Source organism: Marmota marmota, unplaced genomic scaffold (genome assembly GCF_001458135.2).
Source record: "Marmota marmota marmota unplaced genomic scaffold, marMar, whole genome shotgun sequence".
Taxonomy (NCBI): Eukaryota; Metazoa; Chordata; class Mammalia; order Rodentia; family Sciuridae; genus Marmota; species Marmota marmota.
Window position 1 is genome coordinate 7,149,009 of NW_026000079.1, and position 17,726 is coordinate 7,166,734.

At 44.1% G+C, this 17,726-nt stretch overlaps 2 protein-coding genes across 3 annotated transcripts in view; one reads left to right on the forward strand and one right to left on the reverse strand.

Moving 5' to 3' along the window:
- The window catches only part of LOC107156860 (histone H2A type 2-A), a 6,243-nt gene extending 5,685 nt beyond the window's left edge, over nt 1–558 (reverse strand). Inside the window, exon 1 of the mRNA XM_015503033.2 lies at nt 80–558. Coding sequence (XP_015358519.1) covers nt 92–484 — 393 coding nt within the window. The 5' untranslated portion in view covers nt 485–558 and the 3' untranslated portion in view covers nt 80–91. The remainder of the gene's footprint in view (nt 1–79) is intronic.
- Nucleotides 559–733: 175 nt separating this feature from the next.
- Nucleotides 734–17,726, forward strand: part of LOC107156861 (histone H2B type 2-E) — a 20,837-nt gene continuing 3,844 nt past the window's right edge. Inside the window, exon 1 of one of the 2 annotated variants that reach the window (XM_048814934.1) lies at nt 734–1,095. In XM_048814934.1, the coding sequence (XP_048670891.1) occupies nt 814–1,095 (282 nt within the window). In that variant the 5' untranslated portion in view covers nt 734–813. Of the gene's footprint in view, nt 2,862–17,726 lie in introns of those variants that run through there. The other variant, XM_015503034.2, reaches the window with a different exon arrangement.

Genomic DNA, 17,726 nt, shown 5'->3' on the forward strand with positions numbered 1-17,726 from the left:
TGGGTGGCTCTGAAAAGAGCCTTTGATTTCACAGGCACCCCCTTCGGGGCGCGCGGGCTGGAGTGGGCGGCTACCAGACGCCTGCCCCACTTCACTTCCCCTTTGCCTTGTGGTGACTCTCCGTCTTCTTCGGGAGCAACACGGCCTGGATGTTGGGCAGGACGCCGCCCTGGGCGATGGTCACTTTGCCCAGCAGCTTGTTCAGCTCCTCGTCGTTGCGGATGGCTAGCTGGAGGTGGCGGGGGATGATGCGCGTCTTCTTGTTGTCGCGGGCCGCGTTGCCAGCCAGCTCCAGGATCTCGGCGGTCAGGTACTCGAGCACCGCCGCCATGTAGACGGGCGCGCCGGCCCCCACCCGCTCGGCGTAGTTGCCCTTGCGCAGCAGGCGATGCACCCGGCCCACCGGGAACTGGAGGCCAGCGCGCGAAGAGCGCGACTTGGCCTTGGCGCGGGCCTTGCCTCCCTGCTTGCCACGGCCGGACATGACTAAACCGAGTGCTTAAACCAGCAGAAACGTCAGATTTCCTCACAAGATTGAAAAAGCACCAAAAAGAAACCCTTTATAAGCTTTCCTAGGGGTGGGGTCAGGAGCGAGGTTTTCATTGGTCCTAATTTGGCTCCAGAAATGGCCAATAAAATCGGGAGTCGTGATTGTTACGTAGGTTTTGCTGAACACGCAAGGTCCCTACATGGACCAATGAAAGGGAAGGACTTTTTGAGCCCTAATTTGCATAAGGTGGTTATAAAAGGATCAGGCCCGCCCATCCCCTTAATTCTTGCCCTTGCTGAGCCCTGTTGGCTCGGTGTTTTACCATGCCTGAACCCGCCAAGTCCGCTCCGGCCCCCAAGAAGGGCTCCAAGAAAGCCGTCACCAAGGCCCAGAAGAAGGACGGCAAGAAGCGCAAGCGCAGCCGCAAGGAGAGCTACTCCATCTACGTGTACAAGGTGCTGAAGCAGGTCCACCCCGACACCGGCATCTCGTCCAAGGCCATGGGCATCATGAACTCGTTCGTCAACGACATCTTCGAGCGCATCGCCGGCGAAGCGTCCCGCCTGGCGCACTACAACAAGCGCTCGACCATCACGTCGCGGGAGATCCAGACGGCCGTGCGCCTGCTGCTGCCCGGGGAGCTGGCCAAGCACGCCGTGTCCGAGGGCACCAAGGCTGTCACCAAGTACACCAGCTCCAAATGAGTCCTGCCCGGACTTGGCGCTCTCTAGCCGCTCTTCTCCAAAGGCTCTTTTAAGAGCCACCCACTTAATCAGCAGAAAAGAGCTTGGTTCACTTGTATTCCCTTAGTTCTAAACGTCCTAGGAGATGGCACAAGTAGTTTTTAAACATTTGTAACTTGAGGTTCCGGGTGTGTGACTGGACTTGCTTTTTCCTCCTATTTCGCTGCTTAGCTTTCTTAAAACTGGGATGCTAGGGGTCTGTCCTTTCTCCTCCAAGCCCCACACCGTTGTGTTCTAGTGGCTTTGTTGGGTGTTTTATTGACCTAAAACAAAGTCGTGTTTTACGAGTACCCCAGGACCGAAACCCGACTCCAGCGAACGCTGACAGCTCGGTACGAGTGTAACCTGACCGCAGCTGGTGTATGCAGCTGGTGTATGTAGCCGCCAGTTCGACCCTGCGAGGTGTCCTGTGTATACCGTGGGTTTTGTGTACTTAGGGCGGAGCCCGCGCAGCCGGGCCCTCAACTTTTCCTGATTGGGCGACACGAATATTTAAAATTTCCCGCTGCTGCGGAATACTTACCACTCCTCCTTGGGTGTTTAAAATCCTTTCTGGATTTGTGGATCGTTTTTACATTTAATGCTCTGTGCTTGGAACGTGCGCTCCCACGGCAGTGCAAAGCGCACTGGTCATTTAGATCTGGGCTCAAAAGTCATCTCGAATATACCTTTCTAAGCCATCCACTCAGGAATTCGCTCCTATCTTTCCTGCCTGGCTGTTTTGTCTTCCTCCTAACGAGCTGAAATTGGTTTATTTGTTCTTAATTATGATCTTTCTCCTTATCCTTGACAGGCTTTGCGGGTCTGACTTCCCACTGTGCCTTAAGTGCAAACCAATGCCTGGCACATAGAGGACAAATAGTACTTACTGAATTAATATTTTTTGAGGTAATTTTTCTACCCACCCCTTTCTTCCTTGCTTCTGTGGGTGGATGGGCGCTGTTCTTTTCCATTAGCTGTATGTGAAGACAGGATGAAAATGGAAATATTTTTGCGGCTCCTTTCCCAAATCTGTCCTTAGTCACAGTGCAACAGCTGGGGGTTTGGGGGCATGTTAAGATTCTCTTTGTGAAAGAGGAGGCTGCAATAGGTTCTACCTTTATGCTTCACAGTTTAGCGTAACCTTTCAGATTTTCATTGAAATCAGAATGTTGGTCGTGGCAAAGAGCCCTCTTTTTCACCCCCTACTCCCCACCCCTGCGTTGCCTCAATCCTGATTTTCTATTCCCCACTGAGATGAGGTTTTAATTTATAGTTGCTACCTCATTTGCTTCTCAGAAGACTCTGCAAGACAGGTGGGACAATAGAATTAATATCTTTTTTATAGATGAGGCTGAGAGAAAGCATGTAGCTAACACTATTTTTGTATCCTCCTATGAGAGGACAATTGCATTTTAGTTTTATTTTGTGGAGTTATAGAACATTGAGTTTTTCTGTTCAAACCTTGATTTTGTGGATTAAGACACTAAGGTCTGATCATTTACTTCTGGAGTTGATTGCAGGGATTTCATGAATCCAAGGGAACTTTAGAAATTATCACAGACTGACTATATGGCATGTCTCCTACTCGTGTTTTCAAATGTGTGTAGACACTGCAGTTATTAATAAAGTTACCAATTAATCTAAAAGCTTGTTTGCAATTTATTTTTTTCAATAAATTAAATCAACATATACTACCACCTGTGGTTGGGTCTGGGGAAAAGCTGGGTGTCTCTGACCTGGAGGATGAATATTTACAAGCCATCAGTCACTTCTACCCTAGGTGTACACTTGGGCTGAAATAGCCTATTACAGTTCACTATTAATGCTTAATGACTGAGAAATATATAACCATAAATAAGCACTACAAATAGTGGAAGAAATAAAGCCCTTAATAAAGTGTAGCTAACATGAAGCACATGCAATGTGCCAGGTAGTATCATATAGGCCCTTTGAACATATTGGCTCATTTAATCCTCAGAAAAAAAACCTCATGAAGTACCTTTATTACCTTCCATTTTATAGATAACAAAACTGAGGTAGAGAGATGTCTTTCCTCATAAATTCTTCAGAGAATAAGCTCCCTGATTAGTGCTTAAGGAACTTGAGGAAGTAGGGCTACTCTCGAAAGCCTGGACACCTCCCTGGATTTTGGGGGGAAATATCTATGCTTTGAAATGAAAAGAAACATCACCTGCCTACTTTATTCTCCTCAGAACACACCCTGGATATAAATCTGGGGTAGTGATGGTTGACCTTCAAAGTAGTATTGGAGGACTCTGATTCTCCATCCCAGAGAGATGGAGAATGTGTATGTGTCGGGTGGGGTGGGGGGGACTCCACAGCTAGGATACTTTGACTAGCATAAGAGAGCTTTCGCTGCTAGTTAGGGGCTCCTCCTGGGAATGATTCTCACTAGAAAGGAAGTCACAGAGCAAGGAAGGAGGAAGTGGTGATAGAATTTGGTATATTAATTCTGGAGGGAAAGTGATCAATAATGGTGAGATTAGTTCTTGTAAAGAACCTCTTTAAACACTTCTTTCTCTTGCTCAGGCATCTTTAAATGTTTGCTTATGTAGGGTTAACAACAATAATTGTTATAATAACGGCTTCCAGGTATTGAGCCCTTAGTCCTCTGCCAAGTGGCTTACATTCATTGTCTGATCTTCACTGCCACCTTTTAAGAGAGGTCCCATTTTTGTCATCCTTATTTTGCAGATAAAGGAAACTAAACCTCAGAGAGGTTAAGTGACGTGTCCAGTATCATTCAGAAAGAAGTGGAACTACAATCCGAAGCACACTTTTAAAAAGCTTGATGATCAGTCCCTCCCATAATCTGCCTTTTCTCTCTTTCACAGGCCTCTCTCCTCCTGCTCTGCTATACAGGTTTTCTGCTACAGTCAAAATGCTCTGTTTCCTTCCTCTAAACCCATTTGTTTCTTTTCCAATTATGTACTGAACTGCCTTTTCTGGCTCTGCCAGAGTTTTAAGTCAAGACCAAATTTTCCAGAGTCCGGCTCAAATCCATCTCTTAAGTCATTTCTCTGTCAAAAAACAAGACTTTACTGAGGCATCATTGGCATATGATAAACTGCACATGTTTAATATCCAGTTTGCTAAATTTTGATACATATAAATACTATGTAAACATCACTGCCGCGTCCGGCCAAGGGAGCCGAGTCTGGCGAGGGACGGCGAGGTTAAAAGACACACAGGACACCAAGGTTCTTCATCCAGGAGTCAATACTCTTTATTGCTAACACACCTTTTTTATACCCCAAGCAGCAGAAGTGGAAAACTACCCAAAAGCAGGAGGGAGGGGGGAGAAATTTAGTTTCAACATCTATTATTGTCAGGTACCGAAACCTCCCTTAACAATAAGTCCATCAGACCAGAAAAGGTCAAGGCATTCCCGTGGGATACATATGTCTCAGACGGACAAGCAGGAACAGAAAAACCGAAAGTTCGCCATGGCCTTGTGAGCTGGCCACACTGGCATGCAGAACAAACTAGTGGAGGTAGGGCTCCAGGGGCCAGGGTGGACCTGCTGCCAACACATCACCACACCAAAAATATGAACATATAAATCACCCCTCAGTTTCCTAGTGCAGAAAAATAATCCTTTTTGCCCCCTTCCTTTGTCCCCATTCCTGTCCTCAGGTGACCACTGATTTGCTTTATGTCATTAGTTTGCATTTTCTAGACTTTTGTATAAATAGAACCACATAGTATGTATTCTTTTAACTGGCTTCTTTAATATAACATAATTATTTTGAGATTCATTCATATTTTTGCACCTATTAGCCCTTTTTTGGGGAGTGGGGGTGGGTAATATTCTATTGTATAGCTAGGCGATAATTGTTAATTCATTTACCTGTTGATGGGCACTTGGGTTGTTTTTAGTCCTTCCTCCACTTTTTAATGTACTCCTACTTTGTGGTTCTGCAGAAGAACACAATAAACTTTCTGCCCTTAGAAGGAACTCAGATGGGAAAGATGAGACATATACAAATATCTATTCTATTCAACTGGGAAAGTGTTAAGATTTCACCTTGATTCTTCTAGGCTGAGAACTGCTATCGTCCGTCCAATATTCTGCTATGAGAGTGATCTATAGCGCAGATCCGATCTCATTCCCCCTCCCGCCATCACAAAACTCCAGTGGCCTGTTGCATGCCCCAGCTTGGCTTTCAGAAGAAAAAACAAATTGCTGATGTGAAACTCCATCAGCTGTTCTTTAACCATATTTGGGTTTCACCATTTGGTTTGCAGAGTCCTGTGCCTTTAGGAGGGACATAATATGGCCCTTCAGTGATTCTGACACAGAAGTAGGCCTAAGGGGCAGCGCTGTCTGACCCCTAACTGAAAGACTGCTCTCGTGACTAGGGAGAGTAGGATTAACTGACGATTTAATATTTATAATTGAAAATCTGTACCTTCTTTTATAAATATCTCTTAAGTATCTGTTAATAGTATTAAGTTCTATAAGAAAGTCACAAGGGCCATTACCTCTTAGACTCTGCAGCACTATTAGGTCTGGTCTCATTAATCCATTGCTTCATTCAATAATCTAGCCAGGTGCGGCAGTGCACACCTGTGATTTCAGCTCCTAGGAAGCTGAGGCAGAAGGATCATATTTGAGGCCAACCTGGGTAACTTAGCTAGATCCTGCCTTAAAAATAAAAGATAAAAAAAACAAGAAAGGGGATTGTGGCTCAGCAGTAGAGCGCTTGCCTAGCATGGGCAGGACCCGGGTTCGATTTTCAGTACCACATAAAAATAAAAGGCATTGTGTTGTGTCCATCTAAAAAACAACAACAACAACGATATTCTCTCTGTCTTAAAAAAAGAAAACAAAAAACAAAACAAAAAAAAACAAGAAGGGCTGGGAGTGTGGCTCAGTGGTAAAGTGCCCTTGAGTTCAATTTCCAGTAATCTGCCCCCCCACAACCAAAAAAACTCAGTAAAGTTTATGTGGGCAATGGGATTAATGATCATTAAAAAAAAAAAAAAAAGATCCTAGTGCTGTGAGAATACCTTTAATGAAAATAACATACTTCTAAGTATCTATCCTACTACCTGGCACCTAATAGACCCTCAATACATTTTAGTTAATTCTGAAGAATAGCTTTAAAAGCTTCAACAATGCAAACTACAATCAACTTAAACTAAGGGCATCAATAACAACAACAACAACTCCCAAAGTCCCTGGGGTCTATGAGCTGACCCCTAGTTCTGACATTGGGACTTCACTATTCTCAGTCCTAAAAAAAAAAAAAAAAAAAAAAATCTCTTAAAGTCATGAGCCACTGCTGTACAGAAGGTGTTCTCCAGAGTGACTTTCTTAACTAGTCAACGTCACTAATGAGGCCTACGTCACAGGTTTGGTCATCAGACAGGCCAAGAGAGCCAGGCAAGCTCTGTAACAACTGGGTGGCAGAGGAATGTGAAACCAGGTCGTAGAGATGCGAGTTGATAACCAGCCCCAGGAGAGTTAATGTGGTTCTTGAGCAAGTCAAGGGCAATGTTTTGAGAGGGTTACTCTGACTGAGAAGCGCAGGATAGAATGAAGAAGGAGACCACAGGAAACTAGAAATCTGTGGGGAGGCCATTGTGACTCATAATTCGGTCTCAGACAGGAATAGAGACTGCAGGAAGAAAGAAGATATTAAAAAGCCATGGTTTGCATGAAGGAGGCAAAAGAGCTATGTTCGTTTTCTATTGCCATGTAAAAATTTACCACAGGTTTAGTGGCTTAAGATAATAATTTCTCTCTCTCTCTCTCTCACACACACACCTACACACACACACACACACACACACACATACTGGGCATTGAACCCAGAGTCACTTTACCGTTGAGTTATAGCCCTAGTTCTTGTTCATTTTTTATTTTGAGGCAGGGTCTCACTAAGTTGCCCAGGCTGGTCTCAAACTTGGAATCCTCCTGCTTCAGCCTCCCGAGTCACTGGGATTATAGGTGGTATGTCCCCTCTGCCCAGCTGACAATACTAATGTATTATCCCATAGTTTCTGTTGGTCTGGGCAAGGCATAATTGAAGTCTTTTCATAGGACTGAAATCCAGATGTCCACTGAAACATGGGGCCTTCTTGCAGTTCATGCAGGTTGCTGGCAGACCATAGTTCCTTGTGGTTGTAGGTTTGAGACCTTCTGTTGTCGAGGTGGCCCTCTCCACAGGCAGGTTAAACATGCATATTTGCTTCTAAAGGCCAGCACCACATATTCCCGTTGCTTCAGTGATTTAATTCACTGAGGATACCTGACCAAGGGTGTGCCTTTTTATTAGCTCAAAGTGAACAAATTAAGGTCTTAATTACACCTGCAAAATCCCTTCAATTTTGTTGTTCATATGTATGTGTGTGTGTGTAGATATGTGCTATGCATATATTTATTTTATTTTATCTTATCTTTTGGTATTGAACCCAATTACTACACCCCCAGTACTTGAGACAGGGCTCACCGAGTTTTGTTGAGGCTGGACTTGAACTCCCGATCCTCCTGCATCAGTCTCCTGAGTCACTGGGATTATAGGCGTGCATCACCATTGCTGAGCTGTCGTCATTGTCTTCTCCTTCTCCTTCTCTCCTTCTCCTTGTCTCTCTCTCTCTCTCTCTCTCTCTCTCTCTCTCTCTCTCTCATTGGATGCAAAGCACTGGCTCTGCTTCTACTCAAAGGCCAAAGGCTCCCAGAGGTCAGCAATCACGAGGTCTGTCCTAGAATTCTTCTACTGCAGGAACAAAAAGAATTATCTGGATTTAAGTCAGACACTTTTCTGTGATTTAAATTAACTTTAAATTAAGGAGTAAAAAGAAAAAAAAAATCCTCAGGCACTGAAAGCCTTCAATGTGCCAAGTGCTATAAACAACATTTTGAATCCTCAGAGCAATCCCTGAAAGGTCAAAGTTAGGATTCTTATTTTACAGTGGAGAATACTGAGGTTCAAACACGTCAAATCCCTTGGGAATTTCCTTCTTGTACCTCACATTGTTTCTGAACAACTCTCCAAGGTAAATGTTATCCCCATTTCACAAAGGAAGAAACTGATATCTATACAGTTTAAATAACCTGGTATTCTCTGATCACCCTGATGCTCCTGACTTTTACTAGAATATAAGCCTAATCTTTTCAAATCAGAAGTAATCTGAGGATCTATCAATATGTTTGCCATATAGAAACATAGAATATCACTGGTGCTGGAAAATTCAGAGATCATCTGGTCTACTAAATTTCCTTATTATATGTTTTCTTTCTGATTTCAGGATAAAACCTTTTTCTGCTTTTTGGTCTCCATCAGATCCCTATGTGGTGCAGACGTTCCTCAGAAACCTGTCTTCGGGGCCCTCTCTTCAGAAGCGGGTCCCAGGACCTCTAGAGCTTTGTCTAGCTCCCTGGGCAGGTGGGAGAAGCCGGCTGATCTCTAGCTCTGCCTGGAAGACAGTGCCACTTGTCATTTGCCAGCTCTGACCCAGCGTGGTCTGAAGTCAGATCTTCAGCGGCTCCCGCTAAGAGAAAAGAGGGGCTGGGGCTGTAGCTCAGTGGTAGAATGCTTGCCTCACACAGGTGAGGCACATAAAAATGAAGACATTGTGTCCATAAAAAATATATACTATTAAAAAAAAAAGAGCTGGGGTTGTGGCTCAGCAGTGCTTGCCCAGCATGTGTGAGGCACTGGGTTGATCCTCAGCACCACATAAAAATAAATAAGTAAAATAAAGGTATTGTGTCCAACTACAACTAAAAAAAATATTAAAGAGAGAGAGAGAGAGGGAGGGAGAGGGAGGAGGAGAAGGAATTTGGACTCACAGAGACACAGGGAAGAAGTTAGTGTGAATACGGAGACAGACATTGGAGTTACTCTGCTACAAACTGAGGAGTCAATAGGAACTGAAAGAGGTGAGGATAGATTGTCCCCTGAAGCCTTTGGAGGGAGCAGGGTAACTTGATTTTAGACTTCTGGTCTCCCAAACTGTAAAAGAATAAATCCGTATTGGTTTAAGCTGCCAAATTTGAGGTAATTTGTTAACAGCAGTCCTAGGGAACTAACAAGGCATCCTTATAGAAGTCTGGCTGTGAACTTTCCTCAAGAACACAAAGAGGTTGCCACTGTTCCTACAAATCCACAATGAAGTCAGCCTGTTGGCCTTCCTGCCCAGGATGAACTCAGAGCCCATAGGAAGTTCATGTTTGGGAGGTCAACAATTGTCTAGGAAAGTTCAGTCCTGTTTGCAAAGATACGAGATGCCTTAGGCAATTGTGGGCTGAGCCAGTTAGGGATTCTGCTCAGGACAATGAAGGATTCAGTCTGCAGTCAGGAAAGAATCACTGCCGACCCTGAGTCTCCTATTATTCTTCTCTTGTTGTAGGGACAAAGGAGGCCAGGCACCAAAGACAGCAGGAAACAGTTTTATTTGGCTGCAGCCAGGTTCAGAGGGCACAGCTTTTGCTGTAATCGATCAATCCCCTGAACCCCGAGTTCAGGGAGTTTCAGAGTTTTATACCCAGCGTGTAAGGGGGGGGGGCTCAGAAGTTCACAGTCTGCAGAAGTTCACATAAAAGCAGCTGTTTCTTTCACTGTTCTGGGCAAGTTAACCCTTCAAGGACCACACCTGAGAAGGGGTGAGCTTCTTCTCCCCTTTCTTTCCTCCCCTGCCAGCTGTTACCATGGAGCCCATTTGTAACTTATCTTAAAAATGTAGACATCTCTGTGAAGCCCAGCTCAAGGCCAGAGGTCTTGTTTCCACATTTCTACAAACTACTATACTGGATACGTTTGTGAAAAACTAGTAAGGGGTGTCCAGCACCTGGAGTGCTGGTATCTTTCTGGCCAGTGGCCAAGTAAACAGGGTGACATGAAAATAGGAATTTTATCTACATTGGACTCTTTTTTGCAGAGACTCTTTTGCTGACCTAAAGTCAGCCATGGTGAAGAGGGCTTCTCTGTGGAGAAGGGGGGGGGGACTTCACTCTTTTTCTCTTCTGCTGCCACCTCCTTCCCCTTTCTCCCTCCTGCCTTCCAAATACACTTTGTACCTGCCACACTTATATCCCCTCATCCCCCATTAAAAGGAACTACTGTCTTGTGAGAATAAGGGTGGCATTTTAGGGGCTGGGGCTGGGGCTCAGTGGTGGAGATGTTGCCTGGCATGCATGAGGCACTGGGTTCAACCCCCAGCACCACATAGAAAATTAGCAAATAGAATAAAGGTTTTGTGTACACCTATGACTAAAAAAGTATTTTTTTTTAAAAAAGAATGGCATATTAGTTTTCTACTGTTGCTTTAGTAAATCACCACAAACTTAGTGGTTTAAAACAACTCAAATTTGCTGGGCATAGTGGTGAACACCCAGAATCCCAATGACTAAGGAGGCTGACGCAGGATGGATTGCAAATTTGGGGTTGGCTTCAGCAATTTAGTGAGACCCTGCCTCAAAATAAAAAAATAAAAAGGGCTGTGAATATAGCTGAGTGGTTAAATGCCCCTGGGTTAAATCCTCAGTACTGGAGAAAAAACAAAAACAAAAAACCAACAAAAACTAAAACAATTCAAATTTATTCTTTTAGTTTTGAAGGTTAGAAGCCCCAAATGAGTCCTACAGGGCTAAACCCTGTATCTGAAGGACTGGTTCCTTCCGGAAGGTCCAGAGGGAGAGTATGTTCTTTGACTCTTCAGCTTCTAGAAACTGCTGGCAGGTTTTGGCTCCTGCATACATTAGTCCAATCTCTGCTTCTGTCAACCCAGCACCTTCTCCCTCATCGATCCTCTTGCCTTCTAATAAAAGCTTTGTGATCACATTTAGGGTCTATTCTGATGATACAGTATAAGCTCCCCATCTTGAGGATTTCTTCATGTCTGCAAAGTCCCTTTGCTGCATAATGCAACATTCACAAAGTCCAAAGACTGGGCCATGAATCTCTTCTGGGGGCTGGGGGGTGTCCATTATTCAGTCTACCAAAGAATACGCACCCCTCCTAAAGCATCTGCCTTCAAGCACCGAGTCCATTGAGGGCTGCTAGTGGGGAACTGTGCCCTCAGCTAAGGCCACATAAACAGGTTAACGGTGAGCTTTAGTCCTCTGTGGACAAGGGATACACCTCAGGCAGCTATCTGCTTTCCCCTGGGGCCAATATGGAGGAAATTCCTTCAGAGCACAGGCCAAACTTGCTTCTGGTCTGTAAATTCTGGAGAGCATGGAAGGGGATGGGGGATTGCATTCTTTTGAGTGACAATTCAGAGGCTAGTGGAACTAGGTCCCTCATCAGGTGTTTCCTGACGAGTGTATTCTAGGCACTCTCAGGATGTGTTAGGATGCTGATCTACGGAGATGAACAAAGTGAAATATTCACCCTGAAAGAACTCAGAATCTACCAGGAAGGATAAATTAATTCTGGGAGAAGCTGTTAAAACAGAGGAGAAGGTATACTTGGTAGAACTGAGGAGGCTGGGGTTGTAGCTTAGTGGTAGAGCACTTGCTTAGCACGTGTGAGGCACTGGGTTGTGTCACAACATACGACTAAACCAGTCAGGGTCACTCCAAGTGAATTTGGGGACTAAATAAAGACACAGACACGGAAAGTACCTTTTCTTTGGGTTCAGTGACCGCTCCTCAGCCGCAGCTCCCGCAAGCGGGGCAAGGCAGGCAAGGAAGAGATGGAGGAGTGTGTGCTGAACCCTTTTATTGGAGAGAAGCCATTCAAGCGAGGCAGATGCCTGGACAAAAAAAAGATTTTGCCAAGGCATAATTGGGAATTGCAGGTACATTATGAAGGGTGAGAAACTTGTGCAGTGAGGGGAATAGCTCATGAACATCGACTCAAAAGTCAGGAGAAGTCTACAATTTAGGGGTGGTGAGGATATTTACCTTTATGATTTTGTCTTAATTTTTCTGAATAATTAGTAAGTGTAATTTTTTTTTTCTATTGTTCACTTTGGATTAGACACTGTGCTTGTCACTTTATGGGAATTGTTAAAGAAACGATGTCTGGAGATACCACCACCAGGCAGATATCATTCTCTCCACAGACGAGGACCTGAGGCCTGGTAGGACCAAGCATCCACCAGTCATGCAGGTAGTGAGAGGCGGAGCTAGGACTCTGGCCAAGCTTGGGACCTTGTCCTTAGTTTCTGCTTTTCTGTGCTACAACGTGTGGGTGTAGATTTCATTATGAAGGTACAGGATAGAGAACATGGAAAAGCACATGTTTTAAAGCACAGAAGTGACAAACTCATCCCTGGCACCAGGAGGTTTTTCTCTCCTAGATGTAGTGAGGTCAGGTGGGGATGGGTAAGTGGGTAGAGAAGTGTCACTTGAAGCCACAAGGCCCTTAAACCTATGCATTGTGTACCTCCTGTCACTTCACTTCTGAGCTTCCAACATGAGCTGTTCACTTGCTGCTTTCTGCTTACATATATGAACTTTGGAGTCCTGCAGTAAGTATGGAATCCCTAGCCCCGTCATTTAATAGTTGTGGGGCTCTTGGGCAAAAATACTCAAACCTTCCCCATCTGTAAAATGGGGATTATAAAACATCTGCCTACTCGGTCAGGTTATCATGATGATTAAAAGAGATAAAAGATATAAAGTATTATCAGGGCTGAGGATGTAGCTCAGTGGTAATGCTTGCCTAGCATGCACGATATCCTGGGTTCAATCCCCAGAACAAAAATAGATATACAGAAAGATAAAGTCAAGCTGGGTATGGTGGTGCACACCTGTAATCCCAGCAACTTGGGAGGCTGAGGCAGGAGGATCATAGGTTTAAGGCCAGACTCAGCAACTTAGTGAGACCCTGTCTCAAAATTAAAAATAAAAAGTGCTGGGGATGCTCAGTGGTTAAGTTACCCTGGTTTCAATCTCTGGTACCAAAAAAAAAAAAAAAAAAAGAGTATGTTATTTAAAAAAATATTTATTTTTTAGTTTTAGGTGGACACAATATCTTTATTTTACATTTATGTGGTGCTAAGGATGGAACCCAGTGCCTCGTGCATGCCGGGCGAGCGCTCTACCACTGAGCCACAACCCCAGCCCCATAAGTTTTCTTACTTCTGAACTTCAATGCACAATATGGCCCTCTGCCTCCTTGGGATATACTCTCTCCTGGTGGTCCTCATCCCTTTCCAGTTATCCTTTCTGCTTCCTGGCATTCTCCTCATCTACCATCTCACATCAATACTCCTGTTTGCCCAGGATGTCAGCCTCAGTCTTTTTTTCTCTGAGACCTCTGGCTAGATCTCATCCAATTCCCTGCCTTCTGTTATCTGTACAGGGCTTGCCCACAAACAGGTCCAGCTGAATCTCCTTATTTTATAGATTAATATTCCTAACTCCCAGTGGGTGTGTCCTCCTGAATTTCAACAGGGACTTTATGCATCTTTTTTTTTTTTTTTTTAAGATGCATAAAGGGGTACTGGGAATTGAACACAGGGACACTTAACCACTGAGACACATCCAAGCTCCTTTTTATATATTATTTATAGACAGGTTCTCACAGAGTTGCTTAGGGTCTTGCCAAGTTGCTGAGGCTGGCTTTGAACTTGTGATCCTCCTGCCTCAGCCTCCTGAGCCTCTGGGATTACAGGTGTACACCACTGCACCCAGCTCTTCATGCATCTTCTTGGTTTTAAAAGCAGTTTCTTTCCCCTGCATTCCCCACCTCAGTATAATCTACTGCTATCTCCTAGCTGCTAAGGCTAGAAGCTCCTTCTTCTTTCTTCTCCAAATGCCTAAATCATCAAATCTTATTGAGTCAATCTTTTGTAACTCCCTCAAATTCACCACTTCATCTGTCTACTACTACCACTACCTTAGCTGAGGCCACCTTCAGCTCTATCAAAAACTCAGCTACAATTCAATTTACAGTACCAATTCTATGGTAGATTTTCTGGAAGCAGGCCTATAGCTGGAGAATTTTCAAGAGGCTGTGAATTGCTTTTTGCTTGATTTTCTTTAAGACTATTCTGAAAGTAGAAAACTCCTTATGTACCCGAAATGTTAGAATTTTTATCCAAACATTTTTTAACATTTAAAAAAATGGGTAATACTTTGCCCTAGATTCTCCAACCAATAAAAACATTCCAAAAAAGTTTTATTAGGCCTAGGAAGTTTGGCCTTCAAAGAACAGTAGAATTGTCATCTTTGCCCGATTACCAGAAATGCTGTCACTAAACTGCGTGTGAAAGGCACTGGTGAATTCCTCATAGCCCTCCCAGACCATAGTGAGGACTAGATTGGGTAGCCTGGCTCTGTTGGGCAAATGCCCAAGACGGCTGCCCAAAAAGCCAGCAGTGTCCTAACAAGGCCTGGCCCCAGGCTGGGTGAGGGGGAGTGGTGGGTCAGCTGCTCTTCCTCCTAAGTGGGTGCACACGCAGCTATCTGCACCGCCTTTGTTTCCTCCTCTTATGGAGCCACGGGGAGAGTCTGTGGAGCTCTTTCATGGTAAAGCCCAGAGCCTGTGTTATGTGGCAGTCTTGGGAGAAAACACGAGGCCAAGGCCTGTTCTCAAAGGCTCACTTTTGACAGGAAACCAGAAAAGATTCAGCATGAAGGGCTTCCATTGTCTCATACCAGCCAAGAAAGGACAGGCCTGGGCTAGCCAGTGTTCCTGTCTCTGACTTCTGTCATCAGGCCCCTTACAGACCCTGTGAGCATTCACTACTGTCACAGCATAAAGGGCAGCAGTAGCCAGAAAAGCAAGAAGGGTAAAGGCAAGGCATGTTTCTTTCTACTAAGTTAGGGACCTGTGAGCTACCTTAACCATGACATGTACCGGCTGTCCTCAAATCCCAGAACCACAGGGGGTCTTGGGTGTCTTTAGCATTTTAAGTTGGTTGGCATCTTGCTTTTAAATCTGCCTTAGTTTCAGTTCAGAGTAAATGATTCTTGGGGTGGAAAGGCCCTGACATGGAATGTCAGGCCACTAAATGGCTCTACCACACTGGAAAGTTATTCACCCTCTGAGAACTTTGGGCTGCATTTTTGAAAGCAAATTTCAATGATTGAGATGCTGAGTATAAAGATGCTGTTGCTACACATTTTAAGTCATTGCTGCTTCTGCCTATAATTGAGTACAGGTCCCAAAGATCCCATCACTCTAGACAGTGAGGCCCTAAAAAGAGACCATGGGGCCTAAATTAATTTGTTGGGGTTATAGTCCATTTTCTATAACACAATACCTGGGGTTGGGTTCTTTATAAAGTTGTTTGAGTCACGATTCTGGTGGCTGGAGGGCCCAAACGATCTGGTACTGGCCTTCTGGCAGTGTCATAATATTGTGGAGAAGCAGAAAAGGAATCAGCCACGTGCAGAAGGGCCAAATATGTGGGATGGCTTCACTAAAGTTTATAACCAGCTCTTGCTAGAACTAATTCAATGAGACGAACATTCATTCCTTCTGAGAAGTTAATGACCTAATTATCTTATACAAGGCCCTACCCCTTAAAGTTTCCACCTCCTCTCAACATGTCCATATTGGGTCCAATATGAACCTTTGGAGGACAGAACTTCCAGCACGTGAAACTTTGGGAGACATATCTCAAACTATCCAGACCATGGCAGGCCACCACAACAAAGCACTGCAGACTAGGGGGTTAAACCCTGGAAACTTATCTTGTCCCTGTTCTGGAGGCTGGAAGTTTAAAATCACAATGTATTGGGAAGTTTGGTTTCTTCTTAGCCTCCCTCCTTGGCTTATAGATCGCCACCTCACATACCTGGTCATCCCTTTGTGTTCTAACCCTCTCTTCCTATAAAGACACAAGTCATTCTGTATTGGGCCTACTTTTAATGACCATTTTAACTTGATCATTTCTTTAAAGGCTCTCTCTCAAAATACTGTCACATTATGAGGTATTGTGGGTGGGGCTTCAAGATACAAATAACAGGAGGGTGGGTAGGTGCATAATTCAGCCCACAACAGTGCCTGTTCTGAAAATCCCTGCAAGACTAAGGACTGAAACCTGGGGACTTCCCATTACCAGAGGCCACAGCCCCCACCCACTTCTCTTCTTTTGTTTCACACTCCTTCCGAAAGGCAAAGTTTTCAAAAATGTTTCTGCTCATTTCTTCTCCCCTTTGTGAAGTCTTATGAATCTTATGTTTTACCTATCAACTGTGTTGAGACAAAACAACACAGAAACACTGGTTTTAAATAAACAGTGATCAAGAGGGTACAGATCTGCAAAGTCCCGGCTCACTGCTCTAGTTGAACAGGACCAGTCCTGACTTCCACTCACTTGGCGCAGGAATTCTTTCTTGAGCTAATTCGTTCCTGTCCTCACAGCTTTTGGGGCTTGCAGTTGCCATCAGGGGAGGCAAGAGGGAGATGTTCTGTCTTCCATTGGTTCAATGCTGCCCAGTAGCTTGAACTTCGAGGGCTTTGGGCTGGATAATTCTCAAATATCTACACAGAACTCATCTGTTTCTCAGGATGTCTTCCAGGAAGAGTCCCATGCTGTGGACAAAAGCAAGGAACAATACCACCAGGATCTAGCTCTCAGAGAGTGGCCTGGGTTATGGAGGCTGGTGAGGCCCAGGTCTACCATTCATTTGCTGCAGCACAATTGTACCCAGGCCAGGAAAACAGCACTGGGTGAGTTTACAGGATATCAGCAAGACATCAGATCCTTTCTTCACCTCTGCTTCATTCCTACCTGGAATTGCCCGTGTCATTATTTGGCCTAGTAGAATTGGGATTTCCGCCCCCATTGGTATATAAATAAAATTTTATCCATCTAAGGGAAAACCAATATTCACTTAAGGCTGCTGAATCTACATTGTGTTTATTTTAAAAGGTATCGAGTAAAATTATAGCCAGGAATATACATAAGGAATACAGATTAATAATATAGTAACAAAAGTTAAAAAAAAAAAAAGCAATCTTTTAGGAGTCCTATCATTTACTTGAACATACAGAAAATCAATACCACCTCTATTGTTATAGGCAAATGTATGCAAACAGTATCAATCTGTACAACTTAAAAAAAATTAATCTGAAGTTGTAACAAGCTGTATAAAAATTGAAATTATCCTTCAGTTCTCCCAAAAGCTTTACAAAAATCAGTGATGTACCTGCCATTTGGCAGTGTCCTTTACTTGTTGCCCAATCACATTTCCTCTAAACCCAATGAAAACGTCAGCAGGAGGACAGGCTTCCATATCTGTAGCTACATCTCTAATCATGATTATTTTCTTGAAGTAGAAATTTTCTTTTAAAAATTTAGTATTTTGTTAGAGTCTGTAAATAAGTCAAAATAACACCTGGCATTTTGCCAGGGGAATGTTAGAGTTCGTAAACAAGTCTGGATGGTGCCTGGCAAAATGCCAGAGGGAGTGGTTTGAGAAGTAACAAAAGCGAGCCATTAAGTGTGGAGATTCCTTATTGGTTGACTGATGTATCTAGTTTATGCTAATTAGATAAGCTGTGTGGAATGTATAAATACTGTTCCTGTCCTGCAATAAATGGCTCCCACTCCTGCTGTATCAATCTACACAAGTT